Source organism: Leptosomus discolor, chromosome 5 (genome assembly GCF_034619465.1).
Source record: "Leptosomus discolor isolate bLepDis1 chromosome 5, bLepDis1.hap2, whole genome shotgun sequence".
Classification (NCBI taxonomy): Eukaryota; Metazoa; Chordata; class Aves; order Leptosomiformes; family Leptosomidae; genus Leptosomus; species Leptosomus discolor.
Window position 1 is genome coordinate 41,294,787 of NC_141395.1, and position 22,690 is coordinate 41,317,476.

A 22,690-nucleotide genomic window follows, 5' to 3' on the forward strand; every position below is an offset into this window, starting at 1 on the left:
GGTGGCCCAGAAGAGCCTGCCAAGGTCTGAGTCCAGCCCTCCCTTACCTCGTCCTCCCTCAGCGTAGCACAGCAGCATCCATTTCTGTCAGCTAAGTGAAGGAGTGCTGGTTTTCATAATAGATGTTTGCTTTTCAGGGATTCATAATGTAACTAAAATGTGCTTTCGGCTGTAACTTTGTATAGATTTTTTCCTAATTGTGCTTTAAATAGATTATAAAGAGTAATAAAATGATTAGTAGCTGTTACAAGCATGCCACAGATATGAATAATACTCATTATAAAGGATCTCTGCAAAGCAGTGGGCCTCCTCAGGTGTGCAAAGGCAAAAGTCAGCCCATGTGGGCATCAGATCCCTTTGGATAGAACTCCCCCACGAGTGGCACAAGCAGAACTGAGACCAGAGGTGCAGCGTGGAAGCCGTTAGCAGGATGCAATATCCAGTGGTGTTAACATAAGATGGTAAAATAGACCACAAATCTATTTTTTTTATGTAGATGCCACCAAGAAAGAGCTGGTTACTCCGCACAGGACCAGAGGCAGGGAGGTGGCACAGCCCCCTCTTTCTCCTGGCCTCCCCATGGTCCAAGGGATGTACCAGCACCTCCCGTGCCCATTGCTGCTCCCAAGCTGGCATGTGGAGGGGCCAGAAAGCCCAGCAGTGGACCAAAGTGAAAGAGTTTGGGCTTCCATTACACCTGTGACTTGGCAAAACATACCAGGAAGAGGGAGGATTTGTTTGCCCAGATACTCAGGCTCCTCAAATTAATTTCTATTGAACCAAAGCAAGAGCACGCATGTGCCCCTTGGAAGAACAGCTGGCCTCATGCTCGCAGCTCTGCCACAGAGCTCGACAAATCATTTCGCTGCTTAATTACACTCACTATTAAAAAAAAAAAAAAAATTTATATATATATATATAAAAATAAATCAGCCTTTTTGCATGTTTGGCTGGACTTTGCACCAGCACCCAACACCACTGCGCGTTCTGCAGCCAACGCGTGCAGGGCGCAGGCAGCATCCCCAGCTCCCAGAGCCGGCGCCTGTGGAGTGTGGAAATAGGGAGGGAAAGGAAATTCCCCCCCACACCGCTTCCAGCTTCCACCTGCTGCTTCCACAGCTTCCCTCGCCCGTTGTAGACAGACGTGCAGAGGCATCACCAAGCCCATCTCCCTGTGTCCCCAGCTTTGGCACCTGAGCCCCGTTCTGCACGGGAATGGCCCACAACACCTCGAGACCTGGCACTTCGTGACTTCAGTGGCTGTTTTGCTTTGTGGCTTGTTTCAGTGGTCAGAGTAGGGGGTAGTTGAAGGGGATTTAGGGAAAACACTTCCTGGCTGAACCCTTGTGTGTTTGAACCAGTCAAATCTAAATTTTGGTGCCTTTAATGAGTCTTTCATCTTTTGTGTTGTCCCTGAGCGGGAAGAATGACGAGTTTTACATCCGTATCGGGCAAGTTTGCATGGAGATAGAGTCCCACCAGGTGATCACATCCTCCCCCATAATCCATGACCTCAGCTCCCCATCCTGCACCTCTGGTTGGGGAAAACAAAAAAAAAGCACATCAAAAAGGGCAAAACAAAACAAAACAAAATTTTAAAAAGGCAGGTCTGTGCGGGGGAATGCGGTCCATGGTGTGGCTGGGGGGGGACAGAGGGGCGGTAGGGGGACCGGGGAAGGATGGAAAGGCCGTGGGAGGGCTGGAGGGAGGGGGGGGAACCGCCGCAGACACGCGTGGGAGCTGCGCGGCGCCCCGCGGCCGGCAGGGGGCGCCCTGGGCACAGCGGCCGCGACGCAGCCGTCGGGGGGAGCCGGCCGGTACCCCCGGGGCGGGGGGCGGGGGGGAGGCAGCAAAACCAGCTGGCAAAAACAGAGAACAAAAAGAAAAAATGTTTTTAAAAAAGAAGATGACTTGTAGGGGTTGGAGTTGGGGTTTTTCCCCGCCTCGGTTTAAGGCGAGGGGGCGCAGCGGGCGCGGCTCGGGGAGGGGTGATGCCTCCGGGTTGGTAAGTTTGGCAGGCGGGTAAAGGAGCGGCTGGGTGTATATATATTTTATTATTATTATTATTTATATTTTGCCCTCCTGCCGGCGCCCTGTTTTGATGCAGGGGCTTTGGGAAAAGATAATTTTTATCTTTTTCTTTTCTTTTCTTTTCTTTTCTTTTTTTTTCCAGCAGCTAAAGACGGGAGGTCACATTAACTTATAATACGGAGACACATAAAAATGCGATTATGCCTGCTAAACAGAACACAGTAGGCTGCTAGTTAAGACAATGAGATTTCCAGGAAGCGATGCATAAATTCTTCAAAAAAAATGACACATTTTTCACGTTTCAGTCCAATTAAATTACTGAGGCAGCTAACACAGCGCTGCGCACACCATACATTTGGGTGAAATGAAGGCTTTTCTGTTGTGGGGCTTTATTTTGGGGTTTTGTTTTTTGTTTTTTGTTTTTTTCCTAAGTCTATCTGGATGCGCGTGTTTTATGAAAAGAGGTTAATATGAAGCTGCTATTAAGGAAAAAATGTCAGAGACCTTCGCTCCTCGCCTTTTGCTTGTGGCGGGGCTGGTCCGTCTCGGTTTTTCCACCCTGCAGCAATAAACCACCGATGGTCCTGGCCGGCAGCGGCTGCAAAATAATTTCCAAATAATAGGAATTACCCGCCCTGATGCACACACGTATCTGTTTGCAAGGAGCTGGTTAAACAGCCGGGGCTGGGGGAGAATTAAGGAGTGTCTCCCCCTCCACCCCGTCCCCCAAAAGGCTTTGGCAGCCCGTCGGGTGTTTCCCCACCCGGGGTCCCTACGGAGCCGCCGCCGCGTGCAGGATCGGGCCCCCCCGGGGCGGCTGGAGTGGCATGTTGCACGGGGTGGGGGGTGTCCCGGTGGGAAGCCGAGCTTGGTCCCCACAGCCTGCTCGGTGGCTGAAAAGGGGCTCATCAGGGGGATAATCAAGCCCCGAAGTGGTCCCGGTAATGAAGTCGCATTCGATTTTTTTTAATTTTTGTTTGTTTTTTTTTTTTTTTTAAGGCAGAGAGAGGCACCGCGCAGGCTGCGCTGAGGCGGGTGATCCGCAAAGCAATACAAATCAGAAATGAGATTTTTGAAGTCCTAATGAACCTGATTGCAGGAACATTTATAATCCCCCATGGCTTTAAATGAAATCAGATATAATCAGGAGCTATGGGGAAAGGGAGTGTTTACAGGCAGAGATTGGGAAGTGCTGCTGTATTAGTAAAGATGCTGTTCCTTCTATTGATGTCTAAAATGATGGATAATGTGAGAATGGCAAATATACTATTTGTCTAATGGCTCTGCAATTAAATTCCCCTGTAAATGACCCATGCCTCATTTCATCCTAATCTATGGAATTTTGATTGAATTCGTCAGCTCTAATTGAAAAATACTGCGCTTTAATGTCTGCAGTGCAGTTTCAGGACCGCGCTGGTTTTAATGAGACGGTGCCCCTCTGACCTGGGAATATTTTAGACTTTTATTCGGGATTTTTAAACTGCCGGATTTCTGAACTCTAGTCCAAGAAAAGCCGTGAACGGGAGCGCGTGTGGTTTTCCACCTCTAGAGAGAAGCTCTCCGTACCGATGCGTTTGATTAAAGTCTCCTTTAGTGCTCTTAAAATATTTGGACTCCGGTTATTTAAGTACATATCAATTTAAAAAGGAAAAAAAAAAAAAAAAAAAAAAAAAAAAGAGAGACTGTTTCCCCTCATCCGAACGAATTTCGGGCTATGAACCGGGATTAACCGAAGATAATTGTTTGTTTTTTTTTTTTCACCCGCACGGCGTTATTTTTACCCCTTTAACCCTCCTTTTTCCTAACCCGAAAATCCCGAGCGCCTTCAAGTTTGCTAAAAACCAACAACAACAACAAAACACATACGGGGGGGAAAGGAAAAAAAAAAAAAAAAAGGAAAAAAAAAGCCCACCACAGAATAAAATAAACGAAGGAAAAGAAAAAAAAAAAAAAAAAAAAAAGGCAGCACATCTCCCGTGCCTGGGGTGGACGTTGTGGGAAGGGGACCCGGGAGGGGACCCGCCCCCCGCCCGGAGCTGCGTTCCCAGCCGGGAATGGGTTCAAACGGGAACACGCGAAGGAGTTAATGGGATGAAGCGACTAATTAAGGGTCGGGGTTTGTTGGGTGTTTGGTTGCTGGTTCCACCACCACCCACCACCCCACCACCACCCCCACCCCACCCCACCCCCCCCGCTCCCTCCGCTTGCAAACCGAAGGGGCAGGCGGAAGGGGGGGGGTCCCGGACACGCGTGGGGCGGCGGGGCGCATCCCGCGGCGGGGCTCGTCCCTCCCATCCGCATCCCCGCACTCAGCCAGGGGTCAAATCCTGCTCCGCACCACCCCCACCCATCCCTCTTATTCCCAGCCTCTGCAGCCCAGATAAGCTGAAGTAAAACCACGGCCACACATGAAACTGCCTCCCCAGCCGAGCCCTTTGCAGGGGTGACTGGAGTGTAGGATGGAGAGCCCCGGCTGCATCCCTTCGGTGTTCAGCGCTCGCCCCAAATCCCTGCATCATGAAGCACACACTGCTTTTTGAGGAGTAGCTTTGCTCATGGTCTTCCCTCTCGCCCACCCCCCACTAGAAAGAAAAAAAAAAAAAAAAAAAACACTTTAAAAGCACAGGAGGGTGAGACGCTTTTTGTGACATTTCCCACGCAATTAAAATTTCCCCGGTGAAGGCAGAGGGTCTTGCAAGATTTAGCACGCGAGGCTCTCCGTAAGCCTGAGGGTTGCTTTTGATAAAGTCTTTGCTTTTCTCATCGGCTGCAAAACAAAGCTGCACACCCCCCACCCGCCCCTTACCCCTCCTCGATGGCCCAGCAGCCTCAGGGACCAGCGACAGCGTGCGTCCTGCTCCAAATGATGCGCCTCACCTGCACAGCCTCCCCAGATTCCCAGTGGGAGGACGGACACAAAGCCCCACGGAAACCCCCAGCACGGCTCCCTACAACCAGGCTGGAGGTGCCCAAAGGGCCAGGAGCTGTCACCAGCCCCCCCGGGCCCACGGCAGGTCGAACTGCCAACCTCAGGACTTGCACCTCAGGGAGGGTTTGAGCATCTCCAGTTTCCCTCTTCCTCCACAGCTCCCCTGTTTCGCTTCTTCACTCCAAAAAGCCATACCTCCTTCCCTACCCTGATTTGGGGGGGAAAGCCCACAGTTTATTTAGCACACATACTCTCCACCCAGCCAAGAGGCCAGAAGAGTCACACACCCCCACACACACACATTGCCCCCAAAATCTGCCCCGTTCAGAGATGCCTCCACATACCTGATGTGCCTTTCCTGGGAAGGTTTTTGGGGCAAAACCTACTAGAAGCCACTTGTTTTTCAGCAGTCTCTATTCTGGGTGATGCAGGGACATCCACGAGCAGCATCTCCACCACCACATTTTGAGTTGAGGCCACACAGGACCAGGTCTGCACCCACACTATGGTCCAGGGCGAAAAGGGTCTCCTCCCTCCCGCACCCCCCCCATACAATTGTGACCCTCTGAAATACTGATTTCTACCATATACTCAGCTTTAGACCCCCTGGGAATGGCTCTTGCTGTGTCCCAGGGGCGGTGGGTGTCTCTCCATGGGGCGTGGGGGGCTCCCCTGCCCTCCTTGTCTGCCCCTCGCCTCCCTCCCGCCTGTTACTCTTCCCAGGCACAATCACGCTCCGGTTGCTTCTCTGACAATCAGAGATCACCAACGTTTTTCTCCGGGAGAAAAATCAGCTAATTATGTGCCGAACAAAAAGCCTATTCTCGTCTGAAATAATACTCCCCGTCTTGCAAAGGCACTTGTTTGTGGGCAAATTTTGAAGAAGGCTGACAATATAAACAGCTGCAGGAGCTGGGTGTTGGTACACATTTCTATGCCCTGCCAGATTACCATGCCTAATTATCTCCCCTTTCCACAATCTAACGTGGTTTCCTGCAAAGAGATTATTTTTTGGTTTCTTTTATCTCTCTCCAGCCCCTCACTTTTCTGTTTAAATGAAAGATTTGCTTCTTCACCAGGATTTCCAGCCTGCTCTGCTTGGGTTTGGAAGGAGCAGGGATGCTGATGATTTGGAGGGGGCGGGGAGAGTGGTGTTGGAGGGTTTAGCTCAGCTCCATCCACCGTGGTGGGAAGGAGCAGGAGGCAGGAGAGGGACCGCAATCCAATGATGCTGGGGAGGGGGGAATGGGAAGAAAAAAATTGGAGAGAAATAACCACGCGTACGGCTACAAAGCATCTGTGGGGGAGATCAAACCCTTGCTGGCGCTGTGCTGGGAAAAATCCTGAGCGCTGCACTACTGCACATATGGTGGCCTCTGCAAGACGGAGCCGGGACATATGGAAATGAGCTGTATAAGTAAACTTTTCTCAGTCCCTTGAAGTCAGAGATGGGCCCCAAAAGCGTGTGCTTACACACATACCCACCCGCGGCAGTGGCTTCTTCAAGGGCCATCCTCCCTGTCCCATTTGCCACATCACCAGGAAAAATTGTCTCTCCAGCAGAAACACAGCACTGGGGAGGGAAGGGAATCCCAAAACTCACAGCCCAGGTCCCCAGTGGGGTTCAGCACCCTGAAAGCTGTGGCAAAATGGGCATGGAGAGCCAGATGCAGGACAGGGCAGCGAAACTGCGCCCAGGCCCAAAAGCAATAACCACCCCCCAATTGTTTCTGTCAGGAAAAGAATGGTTTCAGGTGTTGGCTAGAAAATGTGAAGGGATAAACTAACCCAGATATCCTGGCACAGGGTGGGGGGCAGACCCCAGCACCCAGTTTGGGGAAGCCACTGAGCTTTGGTGGTGAGAATCAGCAGTGAATTGGGTTTTGCTTTGGTTTTTGGTTGGGTTTTTTTTCTTTTTTTTTTTTGGGGTGAGGGGCAGTGCAAATGCACCTTGCTGAGGGCTGGGTAGGAGGTTGTGACACACACACACCCCCACAAAGGGACAAACCCCAATGGGCACATTTTGGGGGAGGGTAAAAGCCCCCCACTGCTTTGACGGGAGGGGGTCCCTTGTAGGATGTGTAGCAGTCCTGGATGGGATGATGCTGGAGAGATCACCCTCACCCATCGCCTTGCCCCCATGCGCCCTCTGGGTTTTTGGGGGGCCTGGAGAGTGGCCAGCCAAGAGGGGTAGGATTTGGGGGACAGAGCATGGCTGTCCCCATCCTTGGCACCCACCGGCATGGCTGTCTTGGGGGGTCATCTCTCTCCCAGGGTGTGCAGACCCCCCCGCCCTGCCATCTGCCATCCTCTCCTGGAAAATATGGGTATCATTTAGCTTGAAACGAGTAGCGGGGTCATTAAGAGCTTCCCGAGTGAGCAGGCCAAGCAGGAGCAGGATGTCCCACTGACTCTTAGTTTTGGGGGACCCCTGCCCCAGCCAGAAGCCACTTTTAGCGGGGATTTGTGCCCAAAAGCCCCCCAAAACTAAGCCTAGGAGGCACAGCCAGCACTATTGTCCCAGGAAGGCTTCCACTTCCCAAAGGCAGGAAGGATCCCACCCCCAGCCAACCCCCCTCCTTTTTTTTCTTTTTTTCTTTTTTTTCCCCTCTTTTTTTTTTTTTTTGCATTTAATTTTATTTTCCAAAGCACTTGATCTTTACTTGGGAACCTCCATTAATTGCCTGGGTTTGCCTCTTCCCCTGGTCCCTTTATCATTATTTATGGCCTTTGAAATTGTGTAAAGTTCCCTTGACGTTCAATTTACAAGTTTGGGGGCTTTTTTTTCTTTCTTTTTCCCTTTTTTTTTTTTTTTTTTTTGTGTTCAATCTTTTGTCCTTGCTAAAGACGTGTTGGAAAAGGCTTTGAGCCGGCCAACATGAGAGGCTCGCCGGAGAAAAGGGAGCAGCCCTCCATCGCTTTTAATTCCACCGTGTTGCTGAATGGCTCTTTTACATAATTGCAGAAGCAATTTCAAAGCCAAGCCAGGGGCTGACTTTACCCAGAACCACATGGAGCCTATTTGGGGGCTTTTTTTTTTTTTTTTTTTAAAAAAAAAAAAAAAAAAAAAAAAAAAAAAGAGGGGTAGGGGGAGAGAAAAGCGTGAATAAAATAGTTTGGTTTGGTTTGGTTTGGTTTGGTTTGGTTTTTAAAAGGAAGGGGATTCGATGCTTTGGAGGCCCCAGATTGGTGTGTCTGATGGAGAATGTCACACGCCCTGGGGGGCGGGAGCGGGGCACACCACGAAGGTCCCCGACAGCACCGCGGGGCGCTGAGTCCCCGGCGGGGAAACTGGCACTCACGCGTGGGGCCGCCCCGTCCAGCGGCCGGGAAGGTGAATGGGGAGGCGAGGGAACGGCGGGGGGGGCGGGGGAAAGGAGGGGTTAGGGGCGTGGTCACGCCTCTAGACCCCCGCCCCTCCTCCATTCAGTCCAATGGGAAGCGGCGGCGGTGGCCACGTGGGGCGGGCCGGGTTCCCAGACGGGCAAAATGTGAATGGGCGCGGGGGAGCGCGGGCGGGCAGAGCGGCGCGGCGGCGGCGGCGGGCGGGCTCCGCGGGGGCGCACGGCGGCGGCGGCGGGCGGGGGGCCAGCCCCGATGTGCGGGCGGCGGCGGCGGGCCGCGGCCCCGCTCCGCCCCGGCTCTGCCCCGCGCGTGGGCGCTGCGCGGCTCTGAGGAGGAGGAGGAGGAAGAAGAGAAGGAGGAGGTGGAGGAGGAGGAGGAGGAGGAGGAGGAGGAGGAGGAGGAAGGTGGTCGCTGCCGCCGCTGCTCCGGTATGAGCGCGGCTTTCCAGCCCTCGCTGATGATGATGCAGCGCCCGCTGGGAAGCAGCACAGCCTTCAGCATCGACTCGCTCATCGGCAGCCCCCCGCCGCCCGCCCCCGGCCACTTCGTCTACACCGGCTACCCCATGTTCATGCCCTACCGACCCGTGGTGCTCCCGCCGCCCCCCCCGCCGCCTCCGGCTCTCCCGCAGGGCGCCCTGCAACCGGCACTGCCCCCCGCTCATCCCCACCACCACCAGCTCCCCAGCCTGCCCACGGGTTTCTGCTCCAGCCTGGCTCAGGGCATGGCCCTCACCTCCACCCTCATGGCCACGCTGCCCGGCACCTTCCCCGCCTCCCCCCAGCACCAGGAGGCCGCCAGGAAGTTCGCGCCCCCGGGGAACTTCGATAAAGCCGAGGGGATACCCCCGGACGGCGGCGGCGACGACGGCAAAGCCTTCCTGGGGAAGGACGGCGCCCTCCTGCCCTTCCCCGCCGCCGACGCCGTCCAGGCCTCCCTCGGTGAGTGAGCGCCGGAGGTGGCGGGGGTAAACGGGGTCCCGCTGCCCGCTCTGCGCATCCCCCCGCGGAGGGGCGGGTTGGGAGGGGGCCGGGGGAAGGGGCGGCCCTGGGGCCGGGGCACCCCCCGGGAGGAGGCAGGGCTGGCCCCCCGGGGCGCCGGTGGCCAGGAGAAGGGAGGAGGAGGAGAAGGGAGGTTTCGAGCACCCGCCGCTGGAAAAAAAAAATAATAAAATAAATCCAACCGAAAGATCGGCGGAAAAAAAAAAAAAAACAAAAAAAAAACACCAAAAAAAACCCCCAAACCCCCCCAAAAAAACCCCAAACCGACCAAAAAAAACCAACAACAATTTTCGGGTGATGGACCGTGGTTCGGGGGGACGCGGTGGCGGCGGGCCGGAGGGTACCGAGTGCTAACGAAAGGCCTCTGCTTCGCTTCCAGCCGGGGCTCTGCGGGGCCAGGGGAAGGAGGACCCCAAAGCAGACGAGGATGCGAAAGGCAAGGAGGAAAGTTTCTCCATGGACAGCGATCTAGACTATAGCTCGGACGACAACATCCCCGGCCAGGCGGCTCACAAGGAAGAGGACTCTGGCAACGGGCTGGAGGAAAACCCCCAAAATCCCCCCAGTTCCGCCAACACCACGTCCACGGGCAAAAACCGGCGGAGGCGAACAGCCTTCACCAGCGAGCAGCTGCTGGAGCTGGAAAAGGAGTTTCACTGCAAAAAGTACCTGTCCCTGACAGAGAGGTCCCAGATCGCCCACGCCCTCAAACTCAGCGAGGTGCAGGTGAAAATCTGGTTCCAGAACAGACGGGCAAAATGGAAACGGGTCAAGGCGGGCAACGCCAACTCCAAGACAGGGGAGCCCTCCCGAAACCCTAAGATCGTGGTCCCCATCCCGGTGCACGTCAGCAGGTTTGCGATCAGGAGTCAGCATCAGCAGCTGGAGCAAGCCCGACCCTGATCTCAGGCTCAGAACCACAAGTTTTTTGAGGGAAAAGTTTTCAAATCGGGGTTTAAAAGCAACCCACTCGAAAAAAAAAAAAAAAAAAAGAAGCAAAAGAAACCCCAAAAACAAACCCTAAAGCAACCAACAGCCAACAAGAACAAAATCCCACGCTAGCGCACGGCAAATCCCAGGCACCAGCGAACTTTAAAGCGAAACTTTCCACTTACCGAGAGGCTGCGAAGGAAAAAAAAAAAAAAGGCTTGGCGACTGTTTTGGTTCGAAGCAGGAATACCAAACCCTGGAAGAGACACACAGCTATTTCTTACACCGCTGCCCCTCTTTGTCCCTACCCGCGCTGGGGAGCAGAGATGCGGCGCGGTGGCGGCGCCGGATCCAGCGGCGATTTGCCCGTTGTCCTCGTCCCCCCCACCCCTTCACCGGCGGAGACATCCCCAGCGAAACCCGCAGCTCGCCTTTAGCCAGCTTTTGGGGGTTGTTTCTTACCGGGGGCGACAGGTAAAAAGCCGAAAGAGAAACAAATACGAACGCAAACTACGAGTTTCATTTCATGCCTTTTATATTGTTTGGGTTTATTTCCGATGGCTGAGTGGCAGGCACAGGGTGACGATTTTTTAAATATATTTTTTGCCTGGCTTTCTGTCGATTTGGTTTGCCTATTCTATCAAGCCATGTTTAAAAGAGAGAGAGAGAGAGAGAGAGAGAGGGGGTACAAACAAACAAACAAAAAGCACGATCTTCTCTATTGTGTTTAATTTATTTCAATGTAGCTTATTTCCTTATAAGTTATGAAATTTAAAAGCAAAATAAGTCTTGTGAATAAAAACCGACAAAGAAACAAAAAAGACAAAAAAAAAAAAAAATCCCTCCATCCCCCGGCTGTTCTGTCCAGAATTTGGCGTTGAGCTGAATTTCTTTTCCCCTCCTGCGCTGCAGGAGCGGAGCGATATTGCTCTCGCCTTTTTGGCGAAACCACATTTATTGTCGGGGAGGGGGGGGGAGACGGGCAAAAAGTTTCCCTTTTTTTTTTTTTTTTTTTTTTTTTTTCTTTCTTTTCCGGGGAGAGGTGGGGGGAATGCTGGAAAAGGGCTTTTTTTTGGTGCAAATAAACGTGGATGGCCTCGGGGGGGGGCGGGGGGGGGGGGTGGGGGGGGTGGGTGGGCAGGACACACACACCCCCGCCCCTTCCCCCATATCCCCCACCCGGCGGGCGGGTTTTGGGGGGCACAGGCGCTCTCCCCCAGTGCAGTCGGTGCAGGGGCGCTGCGGCCCGGCCCAATGGGGGTGGGGGTCGGGGCCGAAGGATCCCTCGTTCCCCCCCCCACCTTTTCATCCCTTATTTCCCCCCCCTCCGTTTTACGCATCCCGGCTGCATCCGTGCCGGTGGAACCGTATCAGTGGCGGCGGCGGCTATTTGGAATGAAAAAGCATTAATTTCCCGAGGAAAACGGGGGGCGCAGAGGGGTGGGGGGGGTTGCTGTGTGTTAAAATTAAACTAAGGGGTCATTCAAAGGAGCGATTCGTTCCCGAGGTACCGTTGAGGAAATCAAGGCTTGGCGGTGGGCGCATTCTTTATAGCCCTTAAACTTCTTCATTATTATTATTATTATTATTATTATTATTATTATTATTATTATTATTATTATTATTATTTTGTAACGCCGAGTTCGGGGGGGGGGGGGGGGGGGGCTGGCGGCGTCTCCGAGGCAGGCAGCGGGGGTGTCCCTCCTCCCCTCGCCCACCCAAAAGAAGGGGCCCCGGGCAGCATCGCTGCCGGCCCCACGGACAGCCGCGAACACGGGGAGGGGGACCAGCAGGAGCTGGGACCACGGGTCATCCCAATCTTTTCAGCGGCCGCCGCCAATGCCTGCTCCTTCAGCTCGTTCCAAAAATACTAATAATAATTTTTCTTTTTTTTTTTTTTAGCTTTGTTTCATGCGCGGGAGGGAGCGGGAAGGCAGGACACGTGGGGGGGGACACCCCCCACCCCAGCGGTTCTCCTCTTCGTACCGCTTTTTTTTTTTTTTTTAATTTAAAAAAATATTTTAATTTATTTCGGTTTGCTTTTGGTGCAAAGGTTACGATGCTTGGAAAGCAACTCGGAGCCAGCTCGGGCAAGTGGCAGCCCGGCTATAACCCGCCCCTCAAGGCATGGGGGTGGTGGTTGTATTTTAGGGGGGGGAGCAGCTGGTTCTTACCTCTGTGTACCCCCTCTCCGGGGCAGCCCTCTCTCTACAAGCCAGCATCTGCCCCAAGCGTAGGAAAGTTATTTGCTCCGCGGGTTGGGGTCCCCCATTACTCTCCCCCCATCTCGCCTCCCCACCTTCACGGCCCAGGGGAAGCTTTGGGGGCTGGAGAGGGGAGACCCGGGCCGAGGGCCGGAGGAGAAGGAGATAAACAAGCGAGGGGGTTGATAGCTGTCATCATCACCATCATCATGGCTTTCATTTGGCTGCCTAATGAGTCAGATCACAGGCAGAGAGAAAAATTGTCAATCGCCCAGGCTCTAATGAATTTTTTTGCAAATTGTAATCAAGCCAGGCCGTCTCAGCTCGCTGATTAATGAGACCCAGGAGGCCCGGCCAGCACCTCAGCTTTTTATTCCATCCCGTCCTCCCTGCACTAAATTAACAGCAACTTGTCTGAGCTTCAAATTAACTCCCAATGATTAATTCTGATGGGGGGGTCTGAAGAATAGCTCGTCCTAATAGGCACTGGCCTCTGATGCTGTTTGAAATTAATATACTTCCCCTTTGGCTGCCGGCTTTAATCCAAGGTTGGGTTTTGACATCACTATATTTGTTGTTACAATAAATTCCTCTTACATCTGCAGATCAAATAATTGCGCTGCTCGGGGAGTGCAGCAGAAATGTCATCCCGCTTTGTGGCAGCCCAAAGTCAGAGGGGAAGGAAAGCTGCCTGCTCCTCTCCGCCTCACCTCCAGCCTGCCTTAGGAAAACCCTTTTTTTTTTTTTGTAGGTGTATAATTTTTTTTTTTTTTTAAGCCACCCTTGTTCAGCAGCACTGGGATGTGGTGGCTGGAGGAGGCGACCCCTCTTCAGCGGGGTGAGGAGCACGCTGTCTCCCTCTTAAATAAGACATCACAGCTTTTAGATCTCCCTCCTCTTACCCCCTCATGACCCGGCAAACTCACTGCATGCCAGGGCTGCCGCAGAGACCTTACAAACTCAGAGCGTGCCAGGGCAGGCAGGAGGGGGTGGTGGGGACTCCAGCTGCGGCCCCATTTCCTCAGGGGTGGGGACAGCTTTGCCTTCCGCCTTGTTTCTGTTTGTACTGACTTAATTGGTTTAATTATTTCAGCTGGGACTGGCCATGCTCAGCTTTGTGCCTTTTACCTGCCCCTCCTGCCCCTAGGGATGTGGCTGCCCTGCCGACAAGGACCCCTTTGTGCCTGGACGGGGGGTGCCGGACCCCCTCCCTCCATTGGGGTTATCCCCCGTGATGGCACGGGCCTCCCTGCTGAGCATCCCCCAATATCTGGAGAGATGGGCGAGGGGGTCCGTACCCCTGCTGGGAATAACCCCCGCCAAGGACTAAGCATCTCCCCGACTCCCTGACGGGTGTGAGTTACCCCCTACAAGAGACACCCACCCCTCTGGGCTTGCTGTCCTACAGGATCACTTCCCCCCCCCCGCCCCGTGCACACTTCCACGGGGCCGTATCAATTTTTATCGGTGAGGAGAGCGATGAGGCCGGTGAGCGGCCGCCAATGCAAATTCCCACCGTCACCGTCATAAAGCACCCGGCACCCTGACACACAAAAGCAACACCATATGTACGAAGACAACCTGTATGAATTATAAATTGCATCATAAAAATTGATTGCCTATCCCAACGCTTTGGAAACGCATGCGGGAAGAGGGGAGAAACCCAGCCCGCTCCCCAAACTGGCCACCCCAAGGCAGAAGGGGATGGCTCTGCCGACCACCCTGCATCCCCCGTGGGTGCAAGGCCCCTTCCCGTCCCGCTCCCTGCCACTGCAGGATGCTCACCCGCCCCTTGCTTGCTCTTTTCTCCCTCCCGCTACGCCTGGCCCATAGAGAGCCTTAATCTATTTATTTCAAGCCACTTCATCCTCTCTCCCGCTTTTGTCCCAGCCCCAGCCTCTGGCTTTGTGGCAGGACCGCTGAGGTTTTTAAAGCCCCTTCCCCTATAGTTTGAGGTCTCCTTGGCTGCCTGAATTACAATGGCTAAAACAGGATTACACTGACCTGATCCTATTAAACTCACCAATTGATCTGTGCTGCCCTCCCTCTGGCTTGGCAAACTTACTTGCCCAACCTCCCCAGGGCTCAGCCTGAGAAGAAGAGAAGCAAAAGTCCGCCTTTCCAAGCAGGTCTGATGGGGGAAGGATGGGTAGAGGCCAGGTTGGGTTGGGGTTTTGTTTTTTGAGCTACATAGATTTTAAACCTCTGCTTTACCTCCAAGCATCTTGGCCCCAAAGAAAAATGTGGAGTTTTCTTGGTCTCGCAGGTGCTCGCACCCAGATCCGGTGGGAGGTTAAGTCCTATAGAGAAATCACATTGAAAGGGATACTTTAGCAATAAGTAAAATTGTTCTCCCTCCCTTTGGTAAGGGCAACTCTGAAGCTGCCTGCTGTGGGGCATGGAGGCTCCTGGTCCTCCTTCTACAACCAACCTGCTGTGGAGAAACCCCCCGTGAATAAACAGCCTCAGCCCCCTGCTGCGACGCCGAACGTGCCAGAGCCAGGATCAAACGAGGGTATGAGGTTCTTGTGAGCCCCTCTGGTACCCATTGGGGCTGGGACCCCCCTGCAGCCACAGAAGCATCTCCCCAATATCCCTCTGTGCCCAGAGCACCACGTTGCCAGCGCCGGCAGGGCTGAACCAGCAGCAAGTCCTTCCTCCCTTTTATTCGTAAAAGGAGCCTAGGATGAGGAGCACAGACCCGGCTTAATGACGTTTTCCTCGTCAGCGGGTAAACGGACCTCGAATCAGCAGCGTTAGCTGCTGCCAGGGGATGCTCTGCATCTCTTCGGTGCTAGGGCACGCCACCATCTGCGGAGGAACGGGTGCCTGGAATTAATCCCCCATCGTCCCCTGGGAAAATAATTACAAGGCAGGAGAATAATCTAAAAATGGCAGTAAAATATGGGGTGTTTACGCTGACCTGCCAGGATGACTGAATTAGTGGCAAGGGGCCTGAATTAGTGGCAAAGAGCCTATCGCCGACTCCGGGGGAGCAGTTTTAATGTTCAAATCCTATTAATTAACAGCACAAAAGACAAACCAGGGACTCCCATTTACAATTTTCCAGGAGCATGTTATCAGCCACATGGAGCTGGAGCTCACAAGGTGAATATGTGCTGCCGAACGCCTGGAGCTCTTCCCTCTTCACACCCCCAAGCTACTCTAAAGGGTACCAATACCCCAAAAATGGGCTCCCAAAAAGCGGCATTAGCAGTGATTTTTTTTTTTTTTTTTTTTTAAAGGTAATGTATCTTGGTACTATCTGGGGTGACAAAACCTGCATCTGCCTGAGACTAAATAGAAATCTTTACTGTTTTCCTTCTGCTTGCGGTCCTGTTCAAGGTATCCTCTGCAAGAGCATTTGAACTCAGAAATGATGTGGAAAAATGTGGGTTATGGCCCCCAAAACGCCACTGAGAGACATTGTCCTCCCTTGCTGTTATGCCCAGAGCAGCCAAAGGAAGCCATGGGCATGGTTATACAAATTAAGTAATAGATTTTTTTGCTGGCAATCTCAACTCAAAGTGAACCACCTGACTTCTTTGGGCAAGGGCAACATCTCTGTACTCAAAGTCCTCTCGTGCACATCTCTGAAAGCATCCTCAGGGTATGTCCCACCACCTCAAATTTGGTGGCTGGGGGTAACGCACAGTCTCCCCCCAGACCCCTACATTAAAATCACCAGGTCACCCTCCTGCCAAATTTCAAGATCCTGCACAATAGCTGGAAGGCATCTCAGAGATTTTAAGTAGCAATAACTGTTTCCTTTTTTTTCCCCACTGCTTGGAAAAAAAAAAAAAAAGTGCATCTTTTTTCAATGATTTTCACTTAAAACATCAGAAGGATTTGGGTTCAAATTCTCTCTTCCCGCTGCCAAACACCAAGACAGACCCCCAGTGTGTAGTAACACACCCCAAATAATTAAAACACTGTGCAGTCCCAATGGCAAGGACCAGTGCAAGGAGTGAAAGGAGTTACCCAGTCCAACTGGCGCTAGTAACGGCAGCTTTCTGCCCCTGCCCAACCAATGCTCATCTCTTCACACAGAGAGGACAGATGATAGCAAAGACCTTCTGCAAACCATTGCCGCTTTCAGATATGCCGTTGAGCATCGAACATTTACAAATAGCCTGTTCATCGCTAAGAAGCCACTTGGGCTTTTATGAACGTCGTTATGGCCGTGGTCTGATAGTATCTATCAAAAACATTGCCTTTCTGAATTAGGGTAATGGTCATTTTTAAGACACACATCTGTATTTTTTTTTTAAACAGATGCTCAGCTCCTAAGTCCACGACTGCTATTTCTCCCCCTCCCCAATTATTTTCATATTTCCCCATTTCCAAAGCAGCAATAAGTTCCCATGAAAGAAGGGTAATAGGAAGTCTCTGTCTAAGAGAAATTGTTAATTTGGGATTTATAAAGGACTTTCCTTAATGAATAATAGTTGAGATCGATCTGTCTTTCTGCCTCATTCTGCAAAGTAACATTTGTAAAGTAAGGTGATCCCAATTACTCCCTCTAATAACCCTCTCCAGCAAGAGATTTCAGAGCTGCAGCCATGAAACCTGCCTGCCTGCCTCCGCTCCCCCCCAGTGCCATGAGCATTGCCTGTGTCAGGGCTTTTTCGCCTCATCCAGCTTGTCATCTCCCTTCTCCCTGCCTCGTGTGGACCAGCTCCATCACCCAAAAACCCCAAGGCAGGATGCCCTGCAGCCCCCCCGGGAAGGATGCTCCATCCAGCCCTGATGGTTATCAGCACTTGGCAGGTCCCACGCTGGGATTATCATCCCTCATCACAAGTGTGCCAGGGTCCGGAGGGGGTCTGCAGCCCCTCAAAACGCCTGATGCTCTGACACCTACCCACCTCCTGGTTTATCAGAGAGAGGAGACTGAGAAATGACTTGGTCACTGTCTGTAAATGCCTTCACAGGGAGAAAATACTGGCACTAAAGGGCTCTCGAATCAACAGCAGGATGGCAGCGTGAGAATCGATGCCAGCAGCTCAAGCCAGACAGACTGAAATTAGAAGAAAAGCCTTTTTTTTTCCTCCTTTTTTTTTTTTTTTTCCTTAAAATATGGAGGACCATTAGAGATCAGAGCCAACTAAGAAGGTGTGTGTGGGGGGGTCTCTGCAGCCCTCAGGGTCTTCAGCACAGAGCTGGATACCTTTGGGGATGAGCTGCTTCATCCAAGCATGGGTTTTTGCGGTAGCAATTGCCTTCTCCAGCTGATTTGCCATGTCTCTCCTTTCATCCTGCCTTTTCAGTTGCTCTCTACAGCAGGGAATGTAGGTGTGGAAATCCCATTCCCTTCCTTCCTTTTCTTGGTGCCATCCCACATGCACATCCCCATCCCACAATCAGAGACTGGTCGGACTTCTGGAGGGACAGGAGCCAAGGGAAGGGACCTTTTCACCGTGCTTTATAATTCAAGTCCTGCTTCCCTGGCTCCCCAACACTCAGGAAAGAGGCAGGCACTGTCGCAGCACCAACCTTCTCCTTGCCTCTGCCCAAGAGATATCCTGCATCAGCCCAGAGACGCACCAGCAAACCCAGGGAACGCTGATGCCACTTCCCTGGTAATTCCAGGGGAAAAGAAAAATCCAGGAAAAATCCCCCTTCTTCTTTTTCTTTTTAAAAAGCAAAATAAAATTCTCTTTTAGATAACCTTCACGCAGCTGGAGGGAACTAAGAAGTGCAAGCTGTAAGAGGCTTGCTCTGGGTCACCTTCAAAAGAGGTGACCCATGGATGACACTGCCTTTGGACACCTTGTCCCTGCCACAAGGACTATTTCGGGTGTTTTAGCTCTGTTATTATGCCAGTGTGCAAAGGGCAGAACATGCCCCTTTTCTATCCTCACCTCCAAGCATCATCCTCCTGGTGAGCCAGAGCTGGTCCAAGCTGGGCACAGTGCTCGGACCCTCCCTTACCCTGCAGGAAGGGGATGCTGCAGGTACCACCCTGCCCGCATGTGAGCTCAGGTGCTCACCGGGGCAAATTGGTGAAAATGGTGAAATCCTGAATTTGTTTACCTGGCAGAAACATCAGTGCTGCCAGTATTAACTGGCCAGGCCGATTAGTGGCAGCCATCAGCCAATAAATAAATTGGAACCATCTCCAGACCTGATTAGCTTGCTAATTAAGCTCAGTTACAGGGAAATCTGCAGTCAATCAGCCCGGCCATTACCAGTTGGATCTGCAGAGCAAGAGCTGTAGATGCTGCATCTCTGGTGGGGAGGAGAAGGAGGGGAGCGTGCTTGGGGTGGGAAGGAAGGAAGGTGGTACCGAAATCCGCTTTCCTCAGCAGCAATTGGAGATGCTCATCCACCTGAGGCGACTCCTGGCAGCTTTCGGTACCCCCACGCTTGCCTGGGCTCCTGCCCCGATCCTGTTTGGGGGGATTTCCCTGTTCTGCTTCAGTCGCCAAGCTGTCGGGCGGCACAACGCTTTCCCAGTCCACAAACTCCCAGAAACTGTAGAACGCCTCCAAAGACAGCCCATTAGGAAGGGTAAACGTGTGGGGGGGTGTGTGTTTATTTTTTTGGCTGGACCAGGTTGCTTGCCCCCCTTTCCTACAGCAATGTGCAGCTCTGACACCTCACACCGGCTCCCAGCTCATCCCTTCCGCACCCAGCTGGCATCTGGGAATCCGCACCAAAACGCTGACAGACATCTTCGTCCCAGCGCAGAAGTCAGGGTCTCTCAGTGGTTTCTTGCCTGTGAACATCCTCTGTATGGCCCAAAGCAGAGGTAGGATTTCAAGACACATACCCATCTGCAGATGTCAGCATTGCAGGATGAGGTGTTTTGGCATTCGGAGACCCCCTTGTTCCCTCCAGCTGCAGCCTCGACATCTTGGCAGCTGCCAGTGAGCATCGGGCACTTGCTTGTCTCGCTCTACCATGTCCTTCCTCCAGCTCTGGCAACTTGAGGCCTCTCAGGATCCCAGCCCTCGCTTTGTTAGATGGAAATACCTGGCCTCCGATTTCTACTAATCCTCCAAAATGTTGTTGGGTGTTTGGTCCTGCACCAAAATGACAGTAAATGATTATTTTCTACTGCAAAAGGTGATCAGGAGAGCAGCCCTTGGTGTCAGCAGCACTGATGCCAAGCCATTTCTTTAAAGGCTTGACCAAACCCCAGGCAGGTTACATTCCCTTAGGAGCCTAATGATAATCTCTTGAGCAATGGGAAAGCCCTGCAGATGGTTTTGCAGCTCTGCATCCCTCCATCACTCCTGCTCCGTGGCACAACACAGCCTTTTTTTTTATTCCGCTGCTTCAGCTCTTCGCACCCTTTCTTTGGCAAACGCAAGGAGTCTCCCTGGCTTAAAAACAAACAGATCTGGAAGTTGGGGAGCGGAGATCGGTGGAGGCAGAATGCAAATAAATAAGTGCTAATTGCTGGCAGTGGCGCTGCATGTTGAGTGTGGTTATTGTGACCTCATTTATTGGCCAATTAAAGGCTTTACTGGACGTTAGGCGAGATAAATAACTGCTTGGTGGGTTTCCCAGTCCTGGCATTGCTTTGTGGTTTTCCTACTGCATGTTTAGTGGTTTCACCAGGTGTAACCATGTTTCCCTAACATGCCCTCCCAGTAACTCCTGCAGTCTGTGATCTCTCTTTGCAGTTGGACTCAATGATCTTATAGGTCTTTTCCAACCCAAATGGTTCTCTGAAGTCAGCTTCTGGCCATCGCTCGGGTGGGAATTGCAGTGCTACAGGAATACTTCATGAGGTAAACAACACATTGCCTGCTTCTCCCTGCAAGCATCACCTGCCTCAGATCCCTCATTGAAATAGAGAAAAAAGGGCAAAAGGATGAACTCGAAGGCAGGCAATGCTCGGCTCAGAAGAGCTTTGTGTGGGACATGCTGGTCTCCAGCCCAGATTTCTGCTAGGGTTTTTACAGTCAGGGTAATGTAAATTTTTGAGCAGCATGTCTGGACACCACTTGCACCTCCTGCCACCAAGTCATTGACTGACTCTGGGCCTGAGCGCCATGTGCTGTCCCTGGGAAGGGCCCTCAGGAAGATAAATTGGGCCAAGTCACTCCGAACCAGGGGCTCCCACTGCCACCCTTCCTTCCTAGGATAGTGCAAAGAGAGGAGGGGAGGTGGGAGGAAGGTGGTGGTGGTTCTTCACCACCATTGTGGTTCAGCTGAGGAGCTCCTTGATGTGGGATGCTGTGGATGCTCAAAGATTTCAAGAGATTCAGTGGATCAGCCAAATCGATGGAAGAGAAATCCACCGAGGATTACTAAAGTCATCAAAAGCTCAGGGTGACCCTGAACTGTAAACAGTTACAGGCTGGGGAAATACATACAAAAGCTTCATATAATCTGATTTGACACTCTCCTCCAGCATTGGCTTTTGGCTACAGGTGGAGAAAGTGTTGGTTTGGGTGAACCTTTGATTGGCTCTGTAAGGCTACTATTAACCTGATATTCATGAATCATAAAATGTTTTCTTTCTCTATGAAAAGAGCAGAGTTTGGGTGAGCTTGGCGCTCTTCTGGAAAACGAAGCTGTTAACTGGTGTGTCAGCCCCATCCTGCCACAGCATTGCACGCGATGGCCATGTGCACTGTCCTTAGTCATCTCCTCCCATTACTCCCTTCCTACCAGTTTGGATTTGTGTTAAAGAACGAATAAGAAACAGCAAGGTTGCCAAGGGAATGATTTTGAATGAGGGCTAAAAGCATATGGTACCTACAGAGCAAGTGTCTTCTGGGCTCTGGAGCAGGTTTCTTGAGCTGGTGCTCCCAGCATCCATCAAAGCTAATCCTTTGTGGGCAAGGGTGGAAACGCACAGCAAGGCCTTATGGCAGAGCAACAGCCTGGTCTTCACAGTACTTGCTTTTTTCTTAAAAAAAAAGAAAAAAAAAAAAGAAAAAAAGGGGGGTTCCCCCTACTCTCCTTACGGAAATCAATTGTTTTCCTTCAAAATCTCTTCCTGACCCCTGTTGCTTTGCAGTAGGATATTTTCTTTTCTTCCAAGGCATCTGTGAATGCCACCAGCTGAGAGAGTTTCAGGGATACATGGGGGTGGGCTTGGGGCAGGTGAGAAAAAGTGGGCCTGAAAGACATCCTTACATCTGCTCCACCATCCCTGGCACCAGAATCTTCCAGAAGCCAGATCTTAGGAGGGTTTCTAGAGAGAGAGCAGCCAGCCATGCCCATCACAAAATCAAATCCCATACTCCTTTAGGAGGGCAAAGGAGGGCAGGGGTGGATGATTCCTAAAAAAAAAGCATTACTATAGCTTTACACCCGGGGAGAACGCAAAACAAATTCTCCTGTGTTTGAAGTTCACATTTCAAATTCAGAAGGGGAGAACACAAAGCACCCACCTCCCACTTTGGTGCTGACTAGGTGCGTGATGGGGTTAAACAGGGTGGGAAAACCTTGCAAGAACAAAGGCATACAGTTGCTGCACAACAAAACAGTGATGTAGACCCCGACAACAGAAAAAAATAAAAATCCACAAGCAGTTCTGTAGCATCTCATCCCCCACAGTGCTGCTACAGTTTCCCTCTAGCTCTTGGGAGAACTGAGGAGCAGAAAAGGAAATAAAACCTCCCTCAAAGCCCAAACAAATCCCCATCAGACAGGACAGAACTGACAGCTCCCTGCAGGTGGGAGACCTGATGGGATGGGCAATAACCTGAAGAATGAACAAATACAGGCCAAGGCACAAGCACATGTAAAAGATAAAACCAAAACCCCCAATCCCATACTGTGGGCAGTCACGCTCGGTCTGTGAAGATGCAAGCTCACCTTTCCAGTCTTGGCCAGGCCTTCTTTTGAGCAAAATCCCGCTGCAGCGAAGTCTTCGGTCCTGTGACGCAGTGGACAGCCCATCCATCTTGGTATCAGATGTGATCGTGGTGCCCTTTGGTGTCAGACCACGCACTGTGTCGGGTGCAAGACCAGGAAAAGAGACATCCCCAACCTGATGCTTCTCCACTGCTTATCTGTGGCTATCATATACCCTCTTTGGGTCTCTTTTTAAGGGAAATTCCCCACTTTCTCCACCTCTTCATAGCTCTACTCATTTCTGAATATCTGTAATTTCTCTCTGCCTTTTATAAGGTGGGTCAAGCATAGATGGCCAAACTGTAGCATTGGTTGTCCCCCTCCACGGTGCCCTTATGGATCTTAAAATCTTAGATTTCTTTCTTCAACCCAAGGCATGTTAAGTCATCTCCTTTTTATTTCCCCATTAATGCACATTTACTGAATGT

At 51.9% G+C, this 22,690-nt stretch overlaps 1 protein-coding gene across 1 annotated transcript; it reads left to right on the forward strand.

The window, feature by feature from the left end:
- The first annotated feature begins 8,735 nt into the window (after positions 1-8,735).
- GBX2 (gastrulation brain homeobox 2) lies at positions 8,736-10,209 on the forward strand. The gene is made up of 2 exons (XM_086465752.1): positions 8,736-9,246; positions 9,686-10,209. Exons 1-2 carry the CDS (start codon positions 8,736-8,738, stop codon positions 10,207-10,209), a joined length of 1,035 nt encoding a protein of 344 aa, XP_086321878.1.
- The last annotated feature ends 12,481 nt before the right edge of the window (positions 10,210-22,690 follow it).